Source organism: Canis aureus, chromosome 2 (assembly GCF_053574225.1).
Source record: "Canis aureus isolate CA01 chromosome 2, VMU_Caureus_v.1.0, whole genome shotgun sequence".
Lineage (NCBI taxonomy): Eukaryota > Metazoa > Chordata > Mammalia > Carnivora > Canidae > Canis > Canis aureus.
The window spans coordinates 65567497-65590095 of record NC_135612.1 but is presented as its reverse complement, the minus strand read 5'-3'; the positions used below and the strand labels follow the sequence as shown (position 1 = coordinate 65590095).

At 35.2% G+C, this 22599-nt stretch overlaps 1 protein-coding gene across 5 annotated transcripts in view; it reads right to left on the bottom strand.

The window, feature by feature from the left end:
* The window catches only part of FBXL5 (F-box and leucine rich repeat protein 5), a 43920-nt gene that overhangs the window by 9227 nt on the left and 12094 nt on the right, over positions 1-22599 (bottom strand). For all 5 annotated transcript variants that reach the window (XM_077877297.1, XM_077877301.1, XM_077877291.1 and 2 more), the window contains exons 3-9: positions 22301-22396; positions 20589-20775; positions 18232-18414; positions 16117-16242; positions 12141-12289; positions 11436-11518; positions 9651-10376 (exon numbers count right to left, since the gene is read on the bottom strand). In XM_077877297.1, coding sequence (XP_077733423.1) covers positions 9651-10376; positions 11436-11518; positions 12141-12289; positions 16117-16242; positions 18232-18414; positions 20589-20775; positions 22301-22396 — 1550 coding nt within the window. The remainder of the gene's footprint in view (positions 1-9650; positions 10377-11435; positions 11519-12140; positions 12290-16116; positions 16243-18231; positions 18415-20588; positions 20776-22300; positions 22397-22599) is intronic.

Sequence of the window (22599 nt, the reverse complement as noted above, 5' to 3'; positions counted from 1 at the left end):
AAAGACAGTGGTCTTGAAAGGAAGACAATACAATGTTTAAAGTTAATTCTTTTTTTTCTATGAAGTTGAATAGCTCATAATAAGAAATAAAACAGCTTTCAAAAAGAAGCCTGGGGACACCTGGGTGGCTCAATCAGTGAAACCTTCCACTCTTGATCTCAGCTCAGGTCTTGATCTTAGGGTTGTGAGTTCAAGTCCCATGCTGGGCTCCATACCTTGGGCATGGAGCCTACTTAAAAAAAAAAAAAAAAAAAGTGGTTTCAGGGCATCTGGGTGGCTCAGTCAGTTGACTGTACTCTTGGTTTCAGCTCAGATTATGATCTCAGGATCTTCTCTCTCTTTCCCTCTTCCTACCCCTCCCCCTGCTCACAAGCATCAACTCACTAACTCTAAATAAATAAATACATACATCCATATAATCTTTTTTTAAAAAAATTTATCTATTCACTTTGAGAGAGAGTGCATGAGTCGGTGGGGGGCGGGGGGGGGGGGGCAGAAAGAGAGACTCTCAAGCTGACTGCCTACTGAGTGTGGAGTCCAATCTCATGACTCTGAGATCATGACCTGAGCCAAAATCAAGATGCTCAAATGAATGAGCCACCCATGGGCCCCTAAACTAATAAAATATTTTTTTAAAAAAAGTGGTCTGAAAGATCTCAGAAGGTATCTCAATGCAGAGACTGCTCCATTTCTTAAAATTTAAGAATTTTCAGCACACAGAAGACAGACTGCATGGAATAGAAAACTTCATATCACAAGTATACTTGAAGAAACCACTTGTGCAGTCACTGCCCTCACTAACCTTAATGGGAAATCAAAGTCAAAAATAAATATGCAAAATTATACAGAAGGGTGCTGATGGGGGGGGGGGGAGGAAAGTCCAAAAAGGCTTCCTATAAAAAGGGACATTTCTTCTTTTTTTAAAAAGATTTTATTTATTTATTCATAAGAAACACAGAGAGAGGCAGAAACATAGGCTGAGGGAGAAGCAGGCTCCCCCTACAGGGAACCTGATGTGGGACTTGATCCCCAAACTGGGATCATGCCCTGAGCCAAAGGCAGACACTCAACTGCTGAGCCACTCTGGCATCCCAAGAAGGGACATTTAAACTGTGATAGAAACGAACAGACATTAGCCAATAATGTATATTACAGACAGAGCAAATACAAATGTCTAAAGATGAGACCTATGGTGCCTTGGAGAAAGAGAGTAATTAAGTATGGCTAGAGAAAGGATGGCTGTGTGTGTGTGTGTGTGTGTGTGTGTGTGTGTGTGTGACATTTACCTGTTTGTTGTCTTTTTGTGGCAGGGGTGATGATGTGACCAAATAAAAATTTATAGAGATTTAAGGGACATAACAAGATATAAACTACAAAGGTAAGCAAAGGCCAAAAATTTGGACTTAACCAAAGTGCAACAAAACTCACTAAAAGGTTTAAGTAGAAGAGTAATAATAAGTAATTAGAAATGCATTCTAGGAAGATCACTCTCATCTTTTGTCATCAATGCCCAAGTATGTCAGGCACGTGCCTAAACAGTAAAATACAGAACAAATCAAATATAGGTTCTGCCCTCAACGAGGGAAAGAAACACTAAAAAAATTATTGACAATATATGCAATAAGATGGTGTTATAGAAATTATACAAGTTATAGAAAAATATTACAGACCAGGGAATGATTCACAAGTAGTAATCTTTAAAAAATAGAAAAAAATCCAGAGCCCAACAATATATGATTGTATAATTCACACTATATGGTATTAACTGAAAAAACTACTAGACAAAGAATCAAGAAAAAAAAAAATCAATCTATAGAAACAGACCAATAAATGATAATGGTGGAATTAGCAGACAATGACTTTAAAACAGCTTTTATATTTTGAATATGCTCAAGGATTTAAAAAAATTTTTTTAATTTAAAAAAATATGCTCAAGGATTTAAAAGAAAATATAAACATAATAAAAATATTTATATTTTTTAATATTTTTGTATGCTTTTGTATACTTATATATTACAAATTCATATGTATATGTATATATATAGTGGGGTAGGGGGAAGAAGCACATCAAATGACATTTCTAGAGATGAAAAATACAATTTCTATGGATTTTAGATAGAGTTGTAACTTTATTAATTCTGTTCACTAGAGTATTTGTTTCTCTTCTAAGCATACAGTAGGAGAGCATTTTTTTTTGGCTCTCCTGGTTTATATAAATGGTTGCATGACTTGTTTTAACTAGTGAAACATAAATGAAAGTGATGTGAGTCACTTTAGAAAAAAAAAAAAAATACAATTTCTGAAATAAAAATACACTGAATGAGATTAGGAGTGATTAGACATTGTAGAAATGATGAGTGTACTTTAAGACACAACCAGATTAGCCAAAATAAAGCACCACTACCACCACCAAAAAAAAGGTAAAAAAAAAAAAACAAAAAAAACACCTTAGTATTATGGATTAAATTATTGTCACCTCCTTCCCCACCAAAATATGCTGAGATCCTAAGCCCTGGTATCTATAAATATAACTTCAGTTGGAAATAAGGTCTTTGCAGATTTAATCAAGTTAAGATTAGATGGGGGGGGGGAGGGAGTGCCCACACTTGACACCTTAATCCAGTATGATGAGTTTCCTTATAAGAAGAGGGAAATTTGGACAGAAACAGAAACTGCCCTGGGAAGACATAGGCAGAAACTGGAGTTCTGTTGCCACAAGCCAATCAACACATAGGTCTACCAGAAGCTGGAAGAGTTAAGAAAGGATCCTCCAGGATCACTATAGAAACAGAAACACTGTATAACTATCAAGCAATAACTCCTTGTTTTTCCATCCCTCCCAGCCTCTGGTAACTTCTGTTTTACTTTCTGTCTCTCTATTTGCATCATTTCTTTTTTTTTTTTAATTTTTTTTTTAATTTTTATTTATTTATGATAGTCACAGAGAGAGAGAGAGAGGCAGAGACACAGGCAGAGGGAGAAGCAGGCTCCATGCACCGGGAGCCTGACGTGGGATTCGATCCCGGGTCTCCAGGATCGCGCCTTGGGCCAAAGGCAGGCGCTAAACCACTGCGCCACCCAGGGATCCCTATTTGCATCATTTCTACATCACAGATACATCATATAAATAGAATCACTTAACGCTTGTCCTTTTGTGTCTGGCTTATTTCACTTAGCATGATTTTTCAAGGTTTATCCATGTTGTAGCATGTGTCAGAACTTCATTCTTTTTATAGCTGAATAATATACCACTGTACTTATACATCATATTTCATTTATCCATTGATGTCATCATTGGTGGATGCTTGGACTGTTTCTACCTTTTAGCTGTTGTGAATAATGCTGTTAAGAAAATGGCATACAGGTATTTGTTTGAGTCTTTGTTTTTGTTCTTTAATTTCTTTCAGGAATGTTTTATGGTTTTCAGTGAATAAGTCTTTTGCCTTTTTGGTTAAATTCATAGGTACTTTAGTCTTTTTGATACTATTGTAGGTACATTATTTTCTGTTTCTAGTGATAAAAAAGTTTTCGAACTAGGTAGTGGTGAAGGACACAACACTGAATGTTCTTAATGTCACTGAACTGTACACTCAAAAATGGCTAAAATGCTCATCTCTATGGGTATGTATATTTTACCAAAATATTTTTTTAAAAGTGCATACAAACTCTGAAGCAAACACTAAATACATGAGGTACTAGCCGATTGAAGAAATAAAATAAGATACTAAAAAGTACTTAATAAATCCAAAAAAAAGTCAGGAAAAGACAAAACAAGAAGAAAAAAAAAGAGGAAAACAAACAGCAATGTGATAGGAATAAAAATAACCATATCATGGATCCCTGGGTGGCGCAGCAGTTTAGCGCCTGCCTTTGGCCCAGGGCACGATCCTGGAGACCCGGGATCAAATCCCACGTCAGGTTCCTGGTGCATGGAGCCTGCTTCTCGCTCTGCCTATGTCTCTGCCTCTCTCTCTCTCTCTCTCTCTGTGACTATCATAAATAAATAAAAATTAAATAACCATATCAATAATTATACTAAATGTAAATGGCCTACATAGATCAATTAAATAACAGAGAATATGTGACTGAGTTTTTAAAGACCTAAAAATATATGCTGTCTGCAAAAGATTAAAAAAGCAGTTGCCTTGGGCTCAAGGAGAGAAGTAGTGTGTAACAAAACAATAATAGCAATGTGAGGGGGCCAAAGGTTGAGAATTTAAATAAAAGGCTATTTTTAATAGCCTGAAAAACTGAAAATCTTGCATTAAGACTACACACACAATACCATCTCTGTTCTCTATGGCTTCAATCTACTTTAAAATCTTGATTTTCAGGGGACCTGGGTGACTGAGCAGGTTAAACATCTATCTGCCTTCAGTTCAGTTCATGATCCCCCAGGGTACTGGGAAGGAGCCCCACGTTAGGCTCACTGATCCATGGAGAGTCTGCTTAAGACTCTCTGCCTCTGCCCCTCCCACTACTCATGCTCTCTCAAAGAAATCTTAAAAAAAAAAAAGTGTTATTTCAAGGACATCTCATATACAAACTCATCACTACTTGTAAAAACCATAAGGCAAAATGTAACTTATTCCCAATCCCAATAGCAGTAAACTTTCTATTTAGTTATTTCTAAAGTTAATAATATCAACATTTAATAATAAGGCCCAAAATTATACTGTGAAGTAACAGCTAAAATCATTTTCATGCTTTTCTTCAAATTTCATTTAGGAATTCACTTCCTGCCTTGGAGGGAAATGGGGATGGAAATTCTTTCGCATCCAAATGAAGCCCTATAATTCTGCTTTTAGGTGAAATATGACTCTTCTAGCATTTTCCAAAACTTACCAAGAAATTTCTAAATCCTTCTTCCAGTGAAGGCAAATACAAAATTCCTCTTAATTATATTGATCAAAATTCTGACTCCCTTTGAAAATGATTTTTAATTATACAGAATTTTTAATAAATTCTGGCTTATTTTAAATTAGCCCAACAAGAATATAAATAATAGTGAAAGGCAATAGAAGGGAAGGGAGAAGAAATGGGTAGGAAATATCAGAAAGGGAGACAGAACATAAAGACTCCTAACTCTGGGAAACGAACTAGGGGTGGTGGAAGGGGAGGAGGGCAGGGGGTGGGGGTGAATGGGTGACAGGCACTGAGGGGGGCACTTGATGGGATGAGCACTGGGTGTTATTCTGTATGGTGGCAAATTGAACGCCAATAAAAAATAAATTTATTATTAAAAAATAATAAAAAATTTAAAAATAAATAAATAAGCCCAACAAAACTAAGAAAATATAGGAAAATTGCCATTTAATCAGATATCACTACAGCTCTGGAATATCACAAAAGATTGTTATGTGTTATTTCATTCTTTGAATAAAATTGGTCATGTTGAAAATGCAACTGGGGGCATGTGGTTAGCTTGGCTGAGTGTCTGACTCTTAATTTCAGCTTGTTCTTGATCTCAGAATCATGAGTTCAAACCCCATGGGGTACTCTGCAATGGAGCCTACTTAAAAGTGGCAGCAGCTCTTTCTGTCTACGGGTCCTGTCCCCATACTTTAATAAAATCACCTTTTTGTATCACCCCCAAAATAAAACAATGATAAAAGTAAAAAAAAAAAAAATTCTTTTAATTTGAAATTTTTTTAAAAAGAAAACACAACAAAGGAGCACTATGGCTAGCTCAGTCAGAAGACCATGCAACTCTTGATCTTAGGATTGAGTTCAAGCCTCACATTGGGTGTAGAAATCACTTAAAATAAAACTAAAAAAAGAAAAGAAAGAACAAGAAAACACAACTGAATAGAGCCACAACTAAGTTTTAATAAGGTATAGTGGTAATGAAAAAGATAATGATATTGGAAAATGGATTATTAGTTTTAAACTGAATCAAAAATTCCTTTTACTTTAAAACCAAATTATATTCAAAAACTAAAACCCAGGGATGCCTGGTTGGCTCATCAGTTGAGTGTCTGCCTTCAGCTCAGGACATGATCCTGGAGTTCCGGGATTGAGTTCTGCATAAGGCTCCTAACATAGAGCCTGCTTCTCCTCCCTCTGACTATGTCTCTGCCTCTTTCTGTATCTCTCATGAATAAATAAAATCTTAAAAAAAAAAAAAAAAAACTAAAACTCTATCAGGTATACATATTTGAAAAACATAATAAAAAGTTTAAAAAGGAATGAGAATATGGTTGTCTTTTGTTTTATTGCTTTCATTACAATCCATGCACTTGAGTTTGAATAAAAAGAAAATTAATGGAATGATGCACAGCAACCAAATCAGAGTAACAACAGTTACCTCAGGGGAGAACATTCTTGGTATATGACTTCTGAAAGATTTTTTAATAATCTCATATTTAGTATCTTTTTTAATGGCAGGGAAATATTAGGTTTTGTGCTGCGTGATTTCTTCATTATAACATATTTGACATCCAGTTATTAATGAGGTCTGGTAATATTCAAATCTATAGTTTATCCCTGAACGATACAGCAGTAAGCACATCAATAATCCTCATTTCATGCAACAGAAAATCTGAGTGTAACTTTTGACCCCCAAACATTTAACTATTTACTAGTAGCCTACTGCTGACTGGAAGCCTTACCCATAACATAAACAGTGACTTAACACAGATTTTACAGATGTATTCTATACTGTATTCTTACAATAAAGCTAGAAAAAAGAAAAAATTATAAAGAAAATCATAAGGAAGGGAAATAATATATTTACAGAAATGTACTCTATCAAAAAAAAAAAAAAAATTCTGTCTTTAAGTGGACCTGCAGAGTTCAAATCCATATTGTTCAAAGGTCAACTGCATTACAGGGCAAAAGAGAAAACATGTAATCAATTTCCAAAGGCTCGTATCAAAAATAACTAATCATGCATAGCTACTACTACTTATTGAAAACCTACTATGTGTCACCTATTCATTTTATATAAGCCTCAGGTTAAGTATGCCAGTCATGTAGAAAAAAAACAACCCAGGATTAATCTATACCAAGTCTATCTAGCCCCAAAGTCAGTGAATCACAGTATTTTCTCTAACATTTTGCATAAGAATACTTAAAATCTAACAGAGCTCCAAGTGGGTCCTATAAAACATAGGACAGAATCTAGCTGCTGAGAACTACCTCTCTGCGCTAATGAATGTTTCACCTCCATCCTTCTTTGCTCTAGGAAAACAGATCAATTTCATCTGCTAAAGATTGCAATGACCAAAAAAAAAAAAAAAAAGTAAAATATAGAACTTCTCCCACATAGTCGCTCTGTAACTTAAAAAGGCAGTACAAGGGATCCCTGGGTGGCTCAGCGGTTTAGTGACTGCCTTTGGCCCAGAGCGTGATCCTGGAGTCCCAGGATCGAGTCCCGCATCAGGCTTCCTGCATGGAGCCTGCTTCTCTCTCTGCCTGTGTCTTTGTCTCTCTCTCTATCTCAGTGACTCTCATGAATAAATAAATATTTTTTAAAAATTAAAAATTAAAAAAAAATTAAAAGGCAGTACAAGTAGATCATTCTCAAAAACCAAAAACTCTAAACTCTGGCTACTCAATTCCAATACAATTCAACAGTGCTTTGCTTAAGACTTAAAGGCTATATAATGGCACTAAATTACTTCTACAGACATTCTACAGTTTCCAAAATCCCCAAAATAAAACTCTAATTTTAAGTTTAAAAAGAAAAAAGAAAATCCTAAATGATGAAGGAATAATAAATATAAGTCTGCACCCCTTAACAACTTTTTTTCTTTTAAAGAATTTACTCATGAGAGACAGAGAGAGCAGCAGAGACACAGGCAAAGGGAGAAGCAGGCCCCCTGTGGGGAGACCCATGCAGGACTCAATCCCAGGAACCCAGGATCACTACCTGAACCAAAAGCAGATGCTCAACCACTGAAACACCCTGCAAGGGCACTCCTGTCTCAGATGTCCACTGTCATATCTCCAGGGCCAAACCCCACTGCTAATATTTTCTAATGGGGCCATCAACAGCTGAGGACCACACTGCTTCCCTGAGCTCTTGAGCAATTTACTCATTTCGAGGATGTTCTTTCTTTAAGAACCAACCTCTACGTGTTTATTTTATAAGCCAATGAAAAAAAGAATATTATCCAAATGCTTTCCTTAATTACTTTTAGGGGGCACCCTAAAATCTTTAAAAAAAAAAAAAAGATTTTTAGTAGAAAAAAATGATTTTTAGTAGGCCAAATTCTAGTATAAATGCCAATAAATTAGTATATAATTATTTTCTTTCCAAAAACCTTTACAAAGATCTTTCTGCTACCTTTCAGATTTAAAACAAGATTTTATAGATTTAAAACAGGATTTTATCTATAAAAGTTTTAGCTACAAATAGCATTTCTGTAAATTAAACCATGCGGGGTACACCTAAAATATAAATGCCTTTCTTTTAAGGATCTAACTTCTTAAAGAAAAAATAGAGTAGAAGGCTACTCTAAAAATACTATTTTTCTGCTTTTCTTAACCTTCCACTTATATATCATCAATCTACTTTTATACACTCACATCCTACTATTGCCCAGTACTTATCCTTTACTATGATCAAACCAGAATACCAAGTCTCTAAACATTCCCTATTGAGTCCAACATAATCTGCTAAAAATCGTACTTGTAAGAAAAGAGGCTTTATGTTGGATGAATTCTCATTATCATGCCTAGCACCCCATTATTAAAGAACCCTAATAAAATTCAAGTCTATTACAGGGTAAAAGAGAAAACACGTAAATAATTTTGAAAAGTTCCTATCAAAGGAAATGAAGTAATTATTGCACGTAATTAATGCTGAGAACAGCTGTAACAATAAAATAACCTAACAACAACTATAACAGTTACTACTGTGTATCCTATGTGCTCAAATAATCCCCACTGCTTGGAATGAATGATGTCCTATCCCACTAACACCTATCAAAATCCTTCATTTTTCTTCAAGATTCAATTCAGTGTCATCTCTTACATTAAGTTTTTTTCTTTTTTTTTTTTAAAGTAGGTGCTCCCTCCATGCCCAACATGGGGGCCTGAACTCAAAACTTGAGATCAAGAGTCAGATGCTCTGGTGACTGAGCCAGCTAGGTATCCTGCCTCATTAAATTTTCTGATTATTTACTACAACTGAATGATAGGTCTCTCTCTCTCTCTCTTTGATCTCCAGAGAACCTTTATTCAACATCCCCTGAAGTATGAATAAATAAATCTTTTTTAAAAATAAAATAAAATAAAAAATAAATTCTTAACGTTCTTCTATATATCACAAAGAATTTTTTTTATGAAGATTTTATTTATTTATTCATGAGAGACAAAGAGAGAAAGAGTCAGAGACACAGGCAGAGGGAGAAGCAGGCTCTCCCCGCAGGAGCCCGATGTGAGACTCGATCCCGGACCCCAGGATCACGCCGAGTCAAATACAGACGCTCAATCACCGAGCCACCGAGGCGTTGCTATCACAAGACTGAGATGAAACTCTGAGCTCAAGTTTATATTGTTCTAATGCTTTGAAGTAGGAGAGATTCTGGTTAACTCTTGGTTAAACAAATCAGCTGAAAGGAATGACTTAGATTCAAATTGTTATATTCCATTTGAGAATGTGGACATACCCATTTCCTAATATTCTGCAACTGATTACTTACCTGAGACCATGGTCTGTAATCTGATAACATCCAGACAGACTGAGAAACAGAAGTACACGTCCAGTCTCTTGATCAGATTTTTCACTCCCAGAGTAAATTAAGTCTTTTCCTCTAAGCAATCTAGTCCTTGATGCTTTTTTACATAATGCAGAAGACTCTGGGAGTGCTGACATAGTTCTTAGAGCTGTTCCTGTACAACAAAATGAATGACCACAATACGCAAAGGCCGGAGAAGCACAATGCTGCTGCCAACAGACACTAGTCCTTAGTCCAACAATATCTTTACTGTAACAACCGGAGGAGGAACAACTAAAGTTGGATGCTGTTTCCATTACACAAAGACTTTCAACATTTCTATGTCTCCATTCTACAGCATCTTCAATATCAGCCAAATCTTCAGCATCTAACATCCACACATATGGAGAAGTGAAACTTTCAGAAGAAACAGGCTTAGTCCAGGGGTGTTCATTATCCATTTCTTCTCCAATACCTTTGTTAGTTAAATCGTGCAAACAAGCATATTGCTTGGTGGACTGCATGGTAATGTCTTTATTCTTCCATGAAGTCGAAGTAATTTTGCTCGTAGAAGTTTTCAGAAGGCCACTCTGATAAGATGTCAGAATTCCAAGGGCTCTAGAAATCTTCTCTAAAGCCACATCTGTGATTTTTTCACAACCAGACAGATCAAGATGCCGAAGACTCTGGCAGCAACCAAGCCAAGACCAACTATAATTAAGAAATAAGACTATTAGTGGATATTGTTAAAATCTTCAAAACCATTTAACTGCACTGAGTGGATGGGAACTAGAAGATTTAAAATCTAATATAATCAAATATTTACTGAATACCTACTGTCAGGCATCATTTTAGATACTAGGGATAGGAAAAGACAGTAAGAGTAACTGGGGTCTAAGTACTGCTAGCCTAGCAGAAGGGTAGGAGAGGAGAAAGGTATTGAAGGGAGAGACCTCAATTTATTATTCGAAAAAGGAACCAGTGAAGGAAAGGCTGCACACACACCAACAAAAGAGAATAACTAATAATTAAAAGAGGAAGATCTAAAAGAAGCTCTAGGAACTCCGAGTTAGCCAGAGCCAGAGAAGGGTATACCTCTCCTTCTGAAACAGGAAGAAGATGCTAATATAAATGCGAGGGTGGGAAAGAGAAAGGTGAGGTAGAATAAGAAGGAAAGTGGCATCTAAGGAAATAAAACTTATAAAGATTGTAGCTTGAGGAAAATGTTACAGTTCCGGAATATGAAGAATGTAAGAGGAAGCTTTGCCAATTGGCATTTGGAGCCCAACTGAAACGGGAAACTTCTTAAAAACATTTAGTGCTGGGACGCCTGGGTGGCTCAGCGGTTAAGCGTCTGCCTTTGGCTCAGGGCGTGATCCTGGAGTCCCGGGATCGGGATCGAGTCCCACTGGGAGCCTGCTTCTCCCTCTGCCTATATCTCTGTCTCTCTTCATGAATAAACAAATAAAATCTTAAAAAAATTAGTGCCAATCCTACACTGACTGCACAGAAAGGTTCAAAGGTCTAGACATAGTACAGGATTATAAAGATGACAGGATGATGCAAATTGAAGTTTTGGATCAGCTGGACCCTATGGACAAGAAGCAAAGTCCTGGACGGTACTATCAAGTTACAGCCCTACATGACTGAGATGTGATAGTAAAAAATAGCAGTACAATTAAACTTCAATTATGCAAACAAGAAATTACAGAAAATACTACTAACTCAGAGGTAGAAAACATTACACTGAAATATTCAAAAATAACTAACCTGTCAAATGCAGAATCTGAAATGTCAGTCTGGGTCAGATCCAGATGCTCCAAGTTAGGACAAAGCTCTAAAATCTGCCTAACCTAAGGGGGAAAAAAATCATCATGAAGATCTGCAGACTTTTAGGTAGATTAAGAAAGACATAACTTTTAGTAAATAACATAAGCCAGTGGTTCTCAGGCTTCTGTGCATGTAAAAAATCATTTCAATTCTGCATTACAAATATATATTCTTGACTAAAACTCTGGAGAATCTGTTTTAGTAACCATGAGATTAGACCCAGGAAATGCGTATTTCTAAGGAATACTCAAGGAGATTCTGATGTAGGACATTACAAGATGGACTTATAAAACAGTGATTTAATCTCACTTGCCCATTTTACCATGCCCTACATAAAAGCATTTTATAAACCTGGGCTTCATCACTTAACTTAGTATCTGTGAAACTAAATAAATTGTTTAACCTCTCCTAGTCTGTTTCCTTTTCTATAATGTGTACACAGTATCTATATACCAAGATTACTATGAAAACTGAAGTGAAATAACATGAGAAGGTAGCAGTGTAAGCCTGCCCATGGGAGGGCACTCTCATGGGTAAATAGCTGGGGTTTTTTTTTTTCCTTTATTAAATTCAGAAATGGGTAAACCAAATTTAGATCACTGCTACTTTTTCTTAATACCCGAAGTAGTGCCAATTTATACATACCATTTTGCTGGAAACTGCAGAGCTGTATGCTAATACTATAGTTTTTACTGAAGTGCCAACATAGGGTAGAATGTTATGAATTAAGCCATGAAGTAAACGTTTTTCCATTTGTGCAATGCTGATAGCAATCGACTCCTCTGCAGACTCTTCTGTAAAATGAATTCAAAAATCTAAGAATTGGATACCACTAATTATAATTAGGCTACTCAAGGAATCACCAAGTCACTAAATAAGAACTACTCTTTGCTATTCTTTTGGGTTTTTTTTAAGTAGGCTCCACGTCTAATGTGAAGCCCAACATAGGGCTTAAACTCACACCCCTGAGATCAAGATCTGAGCTGCAATAAAGAGTTGGTCACCTAACCCGACTGAGCCACCCAGATGCCCCCTTTTCTCTTTTTAATACTTCATGCTATTCTTCAATTCCCTTATGTATGTAAAGCCAACTTCAATGAACAAGGTCTCAGTAGAATTCAGTATGTAACAGTCAACTAAAAAGAGACAAAAGAAAAAAAAAGTTTACAATGAGAATGAAGGGAAGATTTTTTTCCACTTGCTTCAAGGATGAAGGTAATTTTCATATCAAGGTAGGTATAGCAGAGAGAGAAAAAATAACCCCAGATTCAGGAACTTGAAAAAAAAGTTTTGGAAAAACCCTGAATGTTTAAAAGAATAGTAGAAGCTCTTCAAGAAAATATAGGATATCAAAAGAAAAATGACTCATAATAAAAAGTATTATTTGTTATTTTAGTAAAATAAAAGGGACATAGAGCTAGAAGAGATTTAAAACAATTGGGCAAGCCTCATTATCATGAATCAAGCAAAAGTAAAAGTACCTCAGAATTTTTAAGAAGCATGGCTTTTGGTTTTTGCTTAATAATTTCTATAGAGCTAGGATGTTTACAATAAGATGCAGCACTGTAACAACCAACACAACAAAAACACTACAAACTCCCAATTTGATATAAATGGGAAAAAAAACACACCAACTACACTAAAAAGAATAAATAATTGTATCATCTTTCTCAGTATTATTATGCTTATCTAAATACCTAAATGAATGTCTCTAAACATAAAACAGTTTAACAGAATAAATTAAAGTCTCATTTTTAAGAAAGTCTCATTTAAAACAAAACTGAGTACAACTAACAAACGAAATATAAAAAGAAAAATTCCGAATTTGTGACTAATAGTTCTTCTATGTTTACAGATTCACCTTAAATACCCTGTTTAGTCAGACATCTATGTAAGACGTAGACATAAAAATGACTTTTAGCAAGCCATATTTATTCTACTATAATTTTATTCCCAAATAATTGTTTGTTTCTGTGATCCTATCTAAATCTGTATTATTTACTCTGAAATTCTTAAAAAACAAAAATCACCCATCCTATGAAGAACAGTATCTTCCTGCAAGACTAGTAAAGATAACTGAACTGAAAAGGTGCCAACATAAATCACAGCTGGTAGATCCAAAGTTTATTCTTAGGTACACCAAACAGCTAAAGAGATCTATTACTTTATCAAGGCTCAATCATTACAGCTTTAACCTTTCCATCTCAAAATGAATGCTTATTGATAAGCATTCTTTGGTTATCTTCAAGTATTGAGACAAATACACTAAGTTTGGTAAAGACTTTAAAACTCACATGGGTTTTGCTCAAAGTTCTCAGAGGATCTTAACCAATCACCCTATTTAAAATTTTAACTTCCCTCTCTTCCTGGCACTTTTTATTTTTTTCCACAGTACTTGACACTATCCAACATAGCAAATATTTTGCCTGAGTTTATTATAGCCCCTCTCCAAATTTGTTTTTGTATTTTATTTATTTGAGAGAGAGAGGGAGCATGAGCAGGGGGAGGGGCAGAGGGAGAAACAGACTCCCAAATGAGCAAGGCATCCAATGTGGGGCTCGACCCCAGGACCCTGAAATCATGACCTAAGCCAAAGGCAGACTTTTTTTTTTTTTTAAGATTTTATTTATTTATTCATGAGAGACACAGAAAGAGAGGCAGAGACATAGGCAGAGGGAGAAGCAGGCTTCCAGCGGGGAGCCCGATGTGGGGCTCAATCCTGGGTCTCCAGGATCATGCCCTGAGCCAAAGACAGACGCTCAACCGCTGAGTCACCCAGATGTCCCCAAAGGCAGACTTTACTCTTAATCGACTGAGCCACCCAGGTACCCCTTTGCTTTCCAAATTTTAAGGCCTAGCATTTTTTTTCCCCGATTTTGTTCACTACTAACCTTATGCCCAAAAAAGTTCTTGCCACAGGGTAAGCGCTTCACCAAATCTAGCTGGAACAGACTTCTCCCTTATGTAGCACCCTCTAAATGCTCAAAACTAAAACATGATGTAATGATTCAACTCACAGAAGTAACCTTGCTACTGGAATATAAGGGAAGGGAAAAGAAATGTGTGGGAAATATCGGAAAGGGAGACAGAACATAAAGACTCCTAACTCTGGGAAATGAACTAGGGGTGGTGGAAGGGGAGGAGGGCGGGGGGTGGGGGTGAATGGGTGATGGGCACTGAGCGGGGCACTTGACGGGATGAGCACTGGGTGTTATTCTGTATGTTGGTAAATTGAACACCAATGAAAAATAAATTTATTATAATAAATAAATAAATAAATAAATAATAAATTTATTATAAAAAATAAATAAAACTCCTGAAACTGTAAGTTTAAAAATAATAATAATAATAATCTTTATATTTATAGTCTTCCCTTTCCACATCTTTAGTTCTTTTCCCAAACTAGCTTACTATATTTTTAAAAGATAGATTAGGTGATTTATTCATTCATTCATTCATTCATTCATTCATTCATGGGGGGGCAGGAGGAAAGGGAGAGAGAGAGAAACTCAGGCCAACTCTCTGCTGAGCACAGAACCCAAGTAGGGCTCGATCCCACCACCCTGAGATCACAACCTGAGCCAAAACCAAAAGTCAGATGCTTAGCCGACTACACCACTCAGGCACCCCCAGTTTGATCATTTTTAAGTGGGCAACTTATAAATGAAAATTCCCTACAGTTTAGGTTTTACCAAGTATTAGAATGTCTTGCCTATTGATTTTTTTTTTTTTTTTTACTATTTCACTGATTTTTAGTAATTTCCTAGAATAGTCTCTAAAACACTTTTTGTATCTTCCTTCTCCATACTCCCAAATAGCAAATGGAATCTTTCTGCACCTCTACTATGGCTTTATTATATATTGTGAATTAATAATTACATATTCTAAATTCTTTTCCATATGAGTTCTTTAAAGGTAAGGATAAAGGAACACCTGGGTGGCTCAGCAGTTGTGTGTCTGCCTTCGGCTCAGGGCGTGATCCTGGAGTTCCAGGATCGAGTCCCACCTCGGGTTTCCTGCATGGAACCTGCTTCTCCTTCTCCCTATGTCTCTGCCTGTGTTTCTCATGAATAAACAAAATCTTTTTTTTTTTTTTTTAATTTTTATTTATTTGTGATAGTCACAGAGAGAGAGAGAATGAGGCAGAGACACAGGCAGAGGGAGAAGCAGGCTCCATGCACCGGGAGCCCGACGTGGGATTCGATCCCGGGTCTCCAGGATTGCGCCCTGGGCCAAAGGCAGGCGCCAAACCGCTGCACCACCCAGGGATCCCGAATAAACAAAATCTTTAAAAAAAAAAAAATAACACACACACACAGTAAACTGCACTGCAAAGTGCTGTAATGAATGCACATTACTTCAGTAAGAACTGCCATTATTTTCTAAGTATTTAAATATAAAAATAGATGGGAAATAATCTTGTATACAATTAAATCAAACAATAAATTTTAAATTATTCTTTCAAATTTTACAAAGTACTAGGCTTATTTATAAACACCAATTTTTTTAGAAGACACAAAGTATGTGAATCTTAACACCTAATACTTTATAAGCACTTAACTATTAAATATATTACTTGCTAAAGCACCATGTACTAATTTTAATTCTAAATCTAGCTTACCAGATTCATCTATATCAGCATCTTCATCCCACTCCTGAAAAGCACGACTTTCATCTTTTCTGTTTTTCACCCATTCCTCATCAGGTTCAGTGTCAAGTTCAGTTGCTGGACCACTATACCAGTCACCTACTCAACAAATAAATAAGAGGGACAAAATAAGATTAGACTGGCTACCATTACAAAAAAATAACCTATTTACAGTAAAAATGTCTGCACACAGAAAATACTTGAGCTCTAGGCAATGGGCCAGTTATTATTAGAAATGTACAATTATGGTTTAAAAATTACACTTAAATAATAGGCAAAGGAATTTCAGACATACTAAAAATAATTATGGAAAATAATTATCAATAGTCTTACATGCAATTTTAGAAATCATTGAAAAGAACTTAACCTTTTCCCTTACTATGGCTTCACAATGGCACCAGCAATACCCTCCAAATGATGATGGCTAATAAAAGTAAGCAAAGACTTTCTGCTCAGTAGTGAATAGTTGGCAATTTAGCAAAAGGTAGGAACACAGTCAAAGGGGAAAGATTAAGGTAAAGCTAAAGCATAAATTTAAAGATCCTGGAGAATACATTGTAATTAAATTATACAACTGTGAAGTGAGAGACAATGCAGAATTAATTTATTGAACTCTTAACATTACACCTAAATTATGATTTTTCAATCTTAACACTACTGACATTCTGGGCTGGGTAATTCTTTGCTATTGGGAGCTGTCCTGTGCATTATAGTACAGTGTTCAGCAGCAACCCTGGCCTCTACTCACTGGAGGCTAGTATAATCCTCCCAAATGGGACAAACAAAAATGTCTCCACAAATATTTCAAAATGTTCCCTGGAGGGTGGTAAAATAAATTCTGATTAAGAGTCACTGGAAATAAACAACCATAAATTAGAAAAAAAAAAAAAAGAACAAAAATAAAAACTCTTTTTATTGAAATTTTTTGTCTCAACATATAAGACAAAAAAAGCATACTTAAGATGTGACTAACATAGAAGTCTTGTACAGCATTTTTACATTTGATCTGTACATCAAGTAGTACTTAAGTATTAATTCCTACTAATTAGTTATTAACAGTTAAAAAATATAACTAAACAATAAAGTATTAAATATATCCACATTAGCCTTGACCTTTCACTTAATATTTCATTTTCCTATAACAGGAAAAATTATTCTACATAAAAAAAAATTCCAATCATTTAATAAATCTACTCAATACTTCAAACAACTTTGCTCAAAAAATAAATATTTAACAACAGCTATTTTAAAAGTGCTATATAATATTAAAATTTTTTAACTTTAATTTTTTAAATTTATAATTATGTGAGAAATATATATTTCCACATCAAAGTGACAAATTATAGAAAACAAAAAAATTTAATGTAAATGTGAAGTTAAAAGTCACTTAAAAGAAACGGTTTTAATTCAGTTTCATACAAAATAGTGTATGCCATAGTACTTGTATTTACTCCATGACTGCACTTTATGCTCATAAAAAGGAAATTCTCTTTAACTATTTACATGAAAAAGTAACTTACCACAATGAAATAAATATGAAATTGTGATTTGTAGAGTAAGGCATTACCAATCACAAAAAAATATGCTACAGACAAAAACATTATTTTGAGCTACTAGCAAGGCAGCCATAATGTTTCATCTTTAAATGTTTTAGAATTCTGTATTTTTAAAATATTCAATCTAATTATTTAAAGCTGTTCTGACAACCTATCAATTTCAATTTAGCTCCAAACAGTCAGAAGTAGGAGGAAGTAGAATTTTAAAAGTAGCATAATGAATAGCCATGACCTCATCATCTATCTTCAATAATTATCAACATTTTGCCAATTATTTTGCATTTTCTCTACTGTTTTTACCAATTATTTTAAAAAGAAATTGCACACATCACAAAAATCACCAATGAACACCTCAACATTGCTAGTTTTTCAAAGTATATACAAAAAAACACAGCATCTATGAAATCTACTTTTTGGTCAACCTCTCAGAATTTCCCTCCCAGACCCTGCTTATTAATGTCTACAGTAATCATTTTTTAAAAATGGATTGATGTTATTTTTTTAAAACAAACTAGAAGTCTCATTTACCTACCTCTAGCCCAATGAACAGGGTAAAGATGTTTCCAAAGCGATCCAGTTTTTGCGAGCTGAGACCATTTAGTGCTTACTTGACTGCATCGACATAATTCTTGAGGATTAAGATAACTGAAAATTGACAGCATTACCTCAGGAGGAAGATGGGTTATACCTGTGGACTGTTCTGACACTTCCGCTTCTGAAATAAGAAAGGAAAATTTCAAAATTAAAGGTTGTAAGAGCAAATACAGTAAGAAATTATAATCACATTTCTATAAATAAAATCCAGTGCCTAAAGTCCACTTCTTCCTGCTTCCAAGATGCGAAAAGGAAATAACATGGATTAGTGGTAACATGGGGATGTTTAACTTGTTAAGAACCCGTGGGGTTAAACTATCATGGCCCAAATCGTACTTCATCAGCCGGCTACAATAATGAACACAAAAGTGACTTCCTCTTACAAAGGTGTCACAGAAAAAACAATACTCACTTTGTAGCATAAGAAGCATCATTTGAAAAAGGAACTCAGCAGGTTATACAGCTTCAAGTATGGAGTCAGCCAGATTATGAGATCTCCAGGGCATTTTTAATGACACACACAAATTTCACAACACGTTCCATTCATGTGACTGTCAATATTTTCCTTGTGCTCCCTCTTTGATTTTCACATTTGATATAAGAGATCTATGAAATCTAACTTCTATAACCACAGGTGGCCTAATCTACTATTTGTGAGCCAGTTGAGACAATGTAATGTAAACATTTCTAATGCTGGTGTACATTTATCAGCAATCTTTTGTCAGCAACTATTTTAAAAAGTAGTCATTGAATATCCAATTTCCTATAATGAAATACTTAAGTAGCAATTTTCAAAAAAATGCATATAAGATGCTACAATAAAGAAGATAAACTACAGGAGATTCATCAATAAAGATTTGAAAAATTTGAAGCACCTTGTATCTCTGATTTGCCCCCACAAAACAACTTAAATACAGAAATGCTATGATCAAATTACTTTAACCTAACCCTTTTCAAAAGGCAAATATTTAATCATAATATAGCTATAATTTGCTTTGAAGGAGTGGGAAAACTAAATGTATAAGTGTGATGCTTTTAAATCCCATGTTATAATTACAATTAAACTAGACACAACAGGTCTTGGCTTGGTATCTAAGGCACAAGCTGTATTTCAGAGTGAAGCACACAAGCTTTATGGCTTTAATTACAGGTTCACTTACAAAAACATTTTTGTTTTAACATGCATCTCACCTACTTTGTTAAATAAAGAGAAAAAGGATCAATTTCAAAGAATTTTAAGCTATGTTAACAGGAATGTCATTGCTATTGCCCATCTAGAAGCAGAAAAGAAATTTTTACTAGCCTGAGGATGCTAATTCTCTTTAATGATGGTTTAAAAGGCAAAGCTATCAAAGATCAATAAGAATAAGCATGTAGCCTATGAATAAAAAAGCCAAGCACATTTTATTTACATTTATTTGTTTTCTCAAAGTAACTGTACACAGGAAAATGATGCCTCTCACATACCCACTCCCCTGTGTATTACTGGATATAGCTAAGAGAATGATACATGGAGAAGGACAGAAATATGGGGTGCCTGGGTGGCTCAGTCAGTTAAGCATCTGATTTGGCTCAGGTCATGATCTCGGGGTCTTGGGATCAAGCCCTGCATCAGGCTCCTTGCTCAGTGGGGAGTTGGCTTCTTCTTCTCCCTCTGCCCCTCCCCCCTGCTCATGCTCTTGCACTCTCTTAAATTAATAAAATCTTAAAAAAAAAAAGGATAAAAATAAAGCTATAAGCATAACTGATTTTAAAACCTGATGGAAAAAACAAGGAAAGATAAAATCAGTCACTATGGCCAATGGAGCTCAGAAAAGTGGATGATGGGGAGAGAAAAAAAAAAAAGTTGGATGATACTTCAAAAGTGCTGTATATGATAGCTTTCAGTAATTCTGATTGGCTAAAATAATAATTATTATTATTACTACATAAGTTCCTTAAGAAACACTATAATGCATATGGGACGTTAAAGTATCATAAAGCCAAATTCTTAGAAATTACTGTCTTCAATTAAATGTACACTTAAAATAAATGGTTTAAATTATTCCTCAAACAAAATCTAAAGTTCCTATCAACAAGATGCAAATGGCCTCAGAACTTACTCACTATTTAAATGTATGAATCTCACCTTTTTTTTTTTTTTTTTTTAAAGATTTTATTTATTTATTCATGAGAGATGCAGAGACACAGGCAGAGAACCCGATGTGGGCCTTGATCCCAGGACTCCAGGATCACGCCCTGGACCGAAGGCAGGCTCTAAACCGCTGAGCCACCCAGGGATCCCCTAAATCTCACCTTTATCTGACTTTTCATCCACAGAATATTTAAAAAACTTCTGTCGCTCCTCAGCTTGATTCCACAGGCTAAGACCTCTAAGGAGTTCCGCAGTGTCCTTCTGAGAGCAGTGTTGTGCAATCACTTTCTTCTTAATATCCTTAAGCTCTTCATAGGTAAAATATTCCATTAACATTGGCTGAAAAACCTAAATGAAACAAAATATTCATAAGAAAAGATGCTTAACTAGTTTTCTTTACACTTTTTAATTAATAGCTCAGTTGTAGTATTACGACACCATACTTCAAAGAGCTAAAAGTTTTAGTTGTTGCAACCAAGTTAGTTAAAAGAGTGTGTAGGGAAGAATATCACCAAAAAGACCCTTCTTTCTATGGCTTCTCTGGCTAATAAATCCCAAGTAATTAAAAAGCATCAGAAGTTTTTCCTGTGCAGAGCTATCAAATACACTTACTCAGTCTCAGATAGGTAGACATTTCAGTCAGTTAACTGCCTTCTGCTGCTACTACAGTAACTGAACTCTACCTCAACAGGACCTCTAAATCCTATGAGAAAGGTACCCAGTGTACTAAGAACCATAAAACTCAGAGCTCTACTGAGACCCTCAACTATCTATATGTCTTCTTTGAAACAGATGCTTGGTCTCAACCTCCAACTTACAGAATTAGAGTCTTTAAGAATTGAAGCCACAGTTTTGTTTTGTTTTGTTTTTGGTTCTGCAGATCATTTTGATGTGCATCACAGGTTAAGAAACACTACTATAGTAACTCAGTGACTTCAATGCTAGTTTCATATTACAATGACTTGGGGACCCTTAAAATACATCCAGGCCAGTATCTCTCACCTAATTTAATTAGTCTGGAAAGAGCTGAAAAGCAGGTTTGTTTGTTTTTTTTTTAATACAGATCTGATTATAAGGTGAAGCCATAGGTGATAATCACCATAGTAACTGATTAACAACTGAGTAAGAATCCAGTTCCTCATAAAATAATTTTTCTATTCCTTACTCTAGTCCTAATATCCACCCCACTTTTAGAGAAAGAGAATGAGAAAATGTTTTGCTCATCTGCTCAGTGATATCCTAATACATGTGTAAATAGGAATAAAATTGTTAAGTTTAACACTACCATTAGATTACCAAAATCCACTACAAAAAAAAAAAGGAATACTAGGGGTGCCTGGGTGGCTCAGTTGGTTAAACGTCCAACTCTTGGTGTCAGGTCAGGTCATGATCTCGGGGTCCTGAGATGGAGCTCTGCATTAGTTTCCATGCTCAGCAAGGAGTCCTCGGCTTGAGATTCTCTGCCCCTCCCACCCCCTCATGCTCTCTCTTTCTTTCAAATAAATATGTAAAAAAAAACACTACAAATTCTTTAAACTTAGCATGAAAATACAACATTAAAAAGTTTTAAGAATCCTCTAAAGGTTCTAAGATGACATTAAGGTAACATAAAAAGTTATTAACATTCAATACAGTGATATCTACATAATAAGAAAATAAATATTAGTTGAGTAAATGAATTAAACCTTGATTCAGTGAAAAGCAACCACCTCTCTGAGGGAACAAAATTAATGCTTTTTTCCCTCCGGATTTTCTTCCTTTCCTAAAATGAACCAGAGGCTTATCTTCCTATGCATTATTCTGAAGAATGAAAGGCAAAACATCTTTAAAATTTTATAAATCAAAATCACAAGGCAAAAAAAATTATGCTTACCTCCTCTTCCTCTTTCATGTGAGGAAGAAAATCTCTTGTAAAAGCCTCCAATCTCTCTTTCAACTGTTTTGCATAATTTAACTGCTCACATTCATTCTAGAAACAAAAAAAAAATTATATCCTATAAAAGTTTTGCTTCATTATTTATATTGTACCGATCTTAGGAAATCAGTTTATTTATTTATTTTTTAAAGATTTTATTTATTCATAGAGACAGAGAGAGAGAAAGAGACAGAGACAGAGACACAGGCAGAGGGAGAAGCAGGCTCCATGAAGGGAGCCTGACATGGGACTCCATC